This window comes from Mus caroli, unplaced genomic scaffold (assembly GCF_900094665.2).
Source record: "Mus caroli unplaced genomic scaffold, CAROLI_EIJ_v1.1 scaffold_19919_1, whole genome shotgun sequence".
Lineage (NCBI taxonomy): Eukaryota > Metazoa > Chordata > Mammalia > Rodentia > Muridae > Mus > Mus caroli.
Window position 1 is genome coordinate 4,777 of NW_018390946.1, and position 6,995 is coordinate 11,771.

The 6,995-nt window shown below is 39.7% G+C and overlaps 1 protein-coding gene across 1 annotated transcript in view; it reads left to right on the forward strand.

The window, feature by feature from the left end:
• The window catches only part of LOC110288904 (UDP-glucuronosyltransferase 3A2), a 10,502-nt gene extending 3,828 nt beyond the window's left edge, over window positions 1-6,674 (forward strand). Inside the window, exons 2-4 of the mRNA XM_021155145.2 lie at window positions 1,413-1,644; window positions 2,687-2,906; window positions 5,490-6,674. Of these exons, the coding sequence (XP_021010804.1) occupies window positions 1,413-1,644; window positions 2,687-2,906; window positions 5,490-5,766 (729 nt within the window). The 3' untranslated portion in view covers window positions 5,767-6,674. The remainder of the gene's footprint in view (window positions 1-1,412; window positions 1,645-2,686; window positions 2,907-5,489) is intronic.
• Window positions 6,675-6,995: the final 321 nt, after the last annotated feature.

Consider the following 6,995-nt stretch of genomic DNA (forward strand, 5'->3'; position numbering starts at 1 on the left):
ATCTTATATCTTGGGTATCCTAAGTTTTGGGCTAATATCCACTTATCAATGAATACATATTGTGTGAGTTCTTTTGTGATTGTGTTACTTCACTCAGGATGATGCCCTCCAGGCCCGCACACCTTTGATCCCAGCACTCGGGAGGCAGAGGCAGGCAGATTTCTCAGTTCCAGGCCAGCCTGGTCTACAAAGTGAGTTCCAGGACAGCCAGGGCTATACAGAGAAACCCTGTATCGAAAACAACAACAACAACAACAACAACAACAACAACAGCAGCAACAACAAAACAAAACAAAACAAAAAGATTCTAAGGGAAACACACAAACATGTATCATCAAATTAGGTGACCTACAGGAATGGACAAACTCCTATTGCTATCTGTTTACAAACCTGGCCTTGAGAGAAATAGAACATCTGAAACTTGTAAGAGTTTATTAGGTTGGAAATGCCAACAAACTCTTTCATCAAGAAAGTCTAATATGACACACATTAACTGGCAAATTTAGTGAAACACTGAAAAGTCAATTGCAGCTCCTCTATAAATATTTGAGGCAGTTGTATAGGGAGGAATACTTCTCAGCTCGTTTTATGAGTCTATTATTGCTCTGTAACAAAGACAAAAATCAAAACCAGATGAGAAGAACAAAGCTGGTGAAGGAATTTTGTGTATTCTATTACATATTTGTTGCCTACTTATAAAATAATGCAATTGATATTAAAAAAAATGTTTGCAGCGATCTCAATTTTTTAAACAGAGAACTACTCTTAACAATTAGGTTACTCCCAAGGTTATACTTTAAGCAACAGAAATTAGTCACTGAAATAAATCTTGTGTATATGTATATGTATACGTATATGTATATTTACACGTATGTAGACTTGGTTGTCAGCAAAAGGCTGAGAACTCCGACATTTACAACATTAATATTGGGGGTTTGGCATATGAAACACTTTGAGCACCATCCTATGTAATCCCATGTTATGATACAGAGACAGTGATTTCTTGGACAATAGAGAAGTCCCCAAAGCCACCTCCCCTCAAATTTTATGTTTATGTGTGACTTTTTGGAGACCCATCACCAGCACACTAAGTGACTGAGTCTCTGAGTTTTGTACCTAACATTGTGACTCAAAATAAGCTGGAAAATTTTGGAAATAGACTTCCGTCAGTAAAACCACAGGCTACACATTTTATAAGAGTTCATGGTGAAGAGATGTCTGCTAATAAAAGCAGTAAGCATGAACACAGTACACATGACACATCTACACAGGGCCTATGGAAGGACTTTTATCTTATAGGACATGATCAACTGAAGCAAAGATTTATTCAATACCCAGCCTGCTTTCATGTCATGCTGCTTTGGCCTTTACAAACCACCTCCTTTGCCTTCTTCCCTCTATGATTCTTCTAGGACTTGGAGGATTTTATCTCTCAGTTTGGAGAGTCAGGTTTTGTTCTTGTGGCCCTGGGCTCTATAGTGAGCATGATTCAGTCCAAGGAAATTATTAAGGAGATGAACAGTGCTTTTGCTCACCTCCCTCAAGGGGTGCTCTGGACATGTAAGGATTCTCATTGGCCCAAAGATGTCAGTTTGGCCCCAAATGTCAAAATCATGGATTGGCTTCCACAGACTGACCTTCTAGGTAAGCTCCTCTTCGACCTGTTACTTTCCTTTCATTCACATGTTTTGGAGACTTAATGATATCCCATGTCTGAACACGTGGAATGGCAGAAGAGAAGGCTACTGATAGGTAAAGGTTTATCTCCAGGAGGCAGGCAATCACAGCTTTTGAATGATAACAGCTTCTTGAAGGAACCAGGCTGCAGTCTAGTCTGGCTATAGCAGCAACGTCCTTATTTTTTTCCAACTCAGACAGGTCTCATATCCGTAATTAGATATGATCAGTTACGTTGCCTTGACGTAACAGTATCTAAGATTGACTAGGATTAATATAACACCATTGTGGACAATATGTGAACTATAACTACTTTCTGAGGCAGTTGGCGCTATTTGTCACCACTCTCACAGTGACATGAAGATACTTCAGCGATTTTAAAACACAAATATGAATGTAAGCATGTAGACACATCTTGGTTGCCAGCTACAGGCTAAAAACTTAGACACATACATGACCATTGGGGGTTTAAGGACATAGGAAAAAGGCTCACTTTCCAGGGAACATGGGTAGATTTTGTGTGAGGTATAGTTTGGGATAATTTCTATATGATCATAAGAAATATTTGATTGCTTTCAAGATGTTGCAACAGACAAGACCTATACATCTAGAAGTGTTTGGTCTACCATCCCCCCTTTGCTTTCCTTGAAGCAGAGGAGATAGCACACAGAATATAAGCTTTATAAGAAAGCAGGTATGGAAAGCAAGAGATTGTAGAGGTGACAAAAGAGAAGAGAAAAGCATCATTGGAAGGGACAAGGATGAATAGGAGGACAGGAAACATGTCTGGCTTGTCACTCTCCTTGTAGCTGGATGTCTTTGGATTGAAGTAAGGCATTTCTCTGGAAAGGTAAGGTTAGACATCATATCCTGGAACATTGCAAATATCAAAAGCAAAACCAATGTCCACTCTCTGCGGCACATGGATATTTCTTGGGTCTGCTGCTTTACCTGGTATCTGATGCTTCCATAGTGAAATCTTGGACCATCTGTCTATCTTTTGCAACAGCTCACCCTAGCATTCGTCTGTTTGTCACTCATGGAGGGATGAACAGTGTGATGGAAGCTGTCCATCATGGAGTGCCCATGGTGGGGATTCCATTTTTTTTTGACCAACCTGAAAACATGGTCCGAGTAGAAGCAAAGAATCTTGGTGTTTCTATTCAGCTACAGAAGCTCAAAGCAGAGTCATTTGCGCTCACCATGAAAAAAGTCATAGAAGACAAGAGGTATGCAGCTCTCTGGGTTGTGGTCCATAAGACTGAATGAAGGCCTGACACAGGGATCTGTGTTGTCTGTTTTCCAGTGAAACCAGAATTTTGTAGTTGTGTTATAATAAGTGTGTGATACTTGAAGGCCCTGCTTTTCCTTTGACATTAATCCTAATTTTAGGTAAAGTGCTGAAAAAAATGCTTCTGTCTATGGTTGTATGATGGTTTCTTCTCTACAAAGTACCTTTATGACCTCTCACATTTTGGGTACCTATAGTAGAATTCCAGTTGAAACAGGACAGGATATTTACATGTTTTATTTAAATTTATTTTCATAAAATGTTCTTTTTTATTAGATATTTTCTTTACTTACATTTCAAATGTTATCCCCTTTCCTAGTTTCCCCTCTAAAAATCCCCTATCCCCTCCCCTTCACCCCTCCTCATCAATCCACCCACTTCCATTTCCTGGCACTGGCATTCCCCTAACTGGGGCAGAGAACCTTCATAGGACAAAGGCCTCTCCTCCCATTGATGACTGACCAGGCAATGCAATCCTCTGCTTCAAGATATTTACATGTTATTGTGACTAATCTCCCTTAGGACTTTCTCTTTGACATCTCCCCATCACCTGAATTGTTATTGTGTTTCCTACTGTAGCACATAGAGAGCACGCAACATGAAGAAGCAGTGTGTATCAATTTTATCCTGTTCCTAGGACACAGGGCAGTTCTTCCATAAAGGAAGATTTTACAAATCTAGCACAAATAGGGCAGGAACAGGAGTTTGGACACCCACATAGCTCTTGCCCATTCAGCACAGTGACTTAACAACTCAACAAGTGTAAATATTCAGGTTTCAATGTCCTAATGGCTTCAATCAGATATACATCTCTTACATCTGTTCCCAGTATTCAATTTACTCATTCTCTCTGTGCTATAGGGTATAAAATGTGTTTTTTCTTTTCTATAAACAGTGAGCACTTTTCTTAACTTCCTGTGAACAATGCTCCCAGTTTCCAGCCCAGCCCCTTCAAAGACTTCTTCTAACCACTGTTCTTCCTTCAGTTTCCCTCTGCTTAAACAGACTCTTCTCCCAGTTTTCCCAGTACTAGCAGCTCCAAACTATAACAACGGTTCTAGGCTATCTACTCAGCTCTGCTTCTTCTGGCTCAACTGTCTCTTAACATAACATCTTCTACATCAACTGCCTTCTCCTCTCATACTGTTAGCCCAACCCACTTTCTCAACTTCTACTAGATTTTTTATATCCTATCTTGTTTCTAGAATCCAACAGGCAGCCAACACTGAAGGTCATAGGGTCAAGCAGCTCTAATAGTTAACAATTTGTTTTGCCATTCATTCATTCATTCATTCATTCATTCATTCATTCATTCATTTTACATCCTGATCGCAATCCCTTTCTTCCAGTCCACTTCTGATATAGCCCCTTCTCCCTACCCACTCCCTTCTCCTTTGAAAACGGGGGCTGGCACACCCTGGCACATCAAGTCACTGCAGAACTAGGTGCATCCTCCCTGCTGAAGTCAGATAAGGCAGACCAATTAGGGGAACAGAGTCTATACGCAGGCAACAGTCATGGACAGCCCCTCTCCAGTTGTTGGGAGTTCTGTATGAAGACCAAGCCACACATCTTGTACATATGTGTGTGATGTGTGTGGTGGGGGACTAGGTCCAGGTCATGTATGCTCTTTGATTGGTGATTCAGTCTCTGGGAGCCCCAAAGGGTCCAGGATAGCTAACACTTTTGGTCTTCCTTTGTAATCCCTGTTGCCTCAGGGTCATTTAATGCTTCCCCAAACTGTTCTACACGACCCATCAAGCTTGATCTAATGTATGTCTATTAGTCTCTGATTCTGTTTCTATCAGTTATCTTGGTTCATTCTCCTAGTCCTCTCTTCTGAGGTGTCCTTACATCTGATCTCCCCCACCCTGTTCCCTTCCCCATCCTTTCTCTCATTACGTTCCCTCCCTCTAATGACTACTTATTTCTCTGTCTAAATATTCTCTCTTCACAAATTAGTTATAATCCTTCTGTGTAGGTTTTTCTTTTATATTGAACTTTTAAACGTGATTTTTGTATGTATTCTTGAATTTTTTTGTTTACATAGATGTATTTTGATCAATTCCAGGTTACTTTCTCCTCCACCTCTTCCCAGAACTCCCTCAAACAGCACCCTCTCAACTTCCTTTCTCCTTTTAAAATCTTTGCTTCCATATATATATATACACTCTTTTAACCAATTGCGTTGAACTCTCCACATGTGAATTGGTTTGGTGGGGGCCATCTACTATGCCATGGGAACTTTCTGATGGACCTTGAGTAATAATGGTAAGGGTTTGCCAACAGATTTGGTTTAGAGCTGAGCTATGAATATGGACAAGAAATGTGTGCGTGTGTGTGTGTGTGTGTGTGTGTGTGTGTGTGAGAGAGAGAGAGAGAGAGAGAGAGAGAGAGAGAGAGAGAGAGAGAAATTGCGGTGGGGAGAAAATATGGGCTTGTATGTTTGTGTGTTCATGATTTAAGATTTAAGTACTGGCACAGCAAATAGGTAACAGTCTTTCTCTGTCTATGTCCACAGGTACAAGTCTGCAGCAATGGCCTCCAAGATTATCAGGCACTCCCACCCACTGACCCCTGCCCAGAGGCTTGTGGGCTGGATAGATCACATCTTGCAGACAGGGGGTGCAGCACATCTCAAGCCATATGCTTTCCAGCAGCCATGGCATGAGCAATATATGCTCGATGTCTTCCTCTTTCTGTTAGGACTCACACTGGGTACCTTGTGGCTTAGTGTAAAGGTTCTTGTTGGTGTAACCAGGTATCTGAGTGGAGCAAGGAAGGTCAAGCAGGCATAATGCTGAAATGCTGGGCTTGGCTCTGGTGTGGTGACGGGAGGTCTGTGGCTCATCAGAGGCCTTCCATAATTCAGTACATAGCAACTCTAGCATTCTCTGCCTCTATCTTCTACTGATGCACCCGAGTTAGTACCTCACTACTTTTGGCCCATTGGCTTCTTGTTTTCCTCTTATGACCTTCATTCCTACTTAGATATAAACCACGTGCATTATGTGTTCTTCCTCCCACTCATTTATCCTAAACACACTGCTTCAATAGGCTGTTTGCCCCGTGGTTGCTTATGTTCTTCCTCTCTTTATCCCTTCTATCATTTGGGGTTAAAACCATAGTTGGACATTTTTTTCTCATGTTCTTTTTTTTTTTTATAAACATTCTTTAGAGCTCAGAATACCTCTTCTGCCTTACTCCACTGTTTCCCTCAGTTCTGGATAGCAATCATTCTATAAAATGAATTTATCTAAGAATATATGAGGTAGAAAAATATAATAATTTTTGTTTGGTAATAATCAGAATAAAAATGATATGCAACTGAAATATTGGAAGAATATGCTTTCAAAATGCTCCTGATGTAAAAGATTTATTTCTAAACATTTAAGAAATTACAAAAGGAAAGAACTTGTTGTCTATTTATTCATTGGAGTAATGTGTCTATATAAAGTAGAATGAGCCAGAGTTCTATAAATGTATGTGGAATAGAGTTCAGTATTGTTAACTAAAATAATGCCAATGAACCAATAAGTATCTTCTTTCACATTTTCTAAGATGTAAGAGTTGATGTGCCATGAATAGTATACAACTATACTTCTTACACTATACTTTTTTTTTTTTCGTAAAAAGAACCATAAGTTTGAGACTCACTTGATAAGTGAACCCATGAAATCAAATAAACACCAAAATGAGAGTGGTCTTCATCTTCTCACCAGGATTTTTACTACTAAGAAAAGCATGAAAAAATATCACCACCAATGGCTAAAAATATTTTGAGTGTCAAATTCCCAGTTAAAGAAAAGCATACATCTATATGATCTTATGATTTACTGCTTGTGTTTCATAGTTGGGTGGATGAGTGTTTGAAAACTACTGCAGAGGATTAAGCAAATAGATTTGTAAATAATTTGGTAACATCAAGTGTTGTAGTCTTTAGTTGTAAAAGAGAGACTCAGAAATGGCAATATGAGATGAACATAATGCAACTGGGAAAGTACTTCAATTTAAAGTATGACTAAGA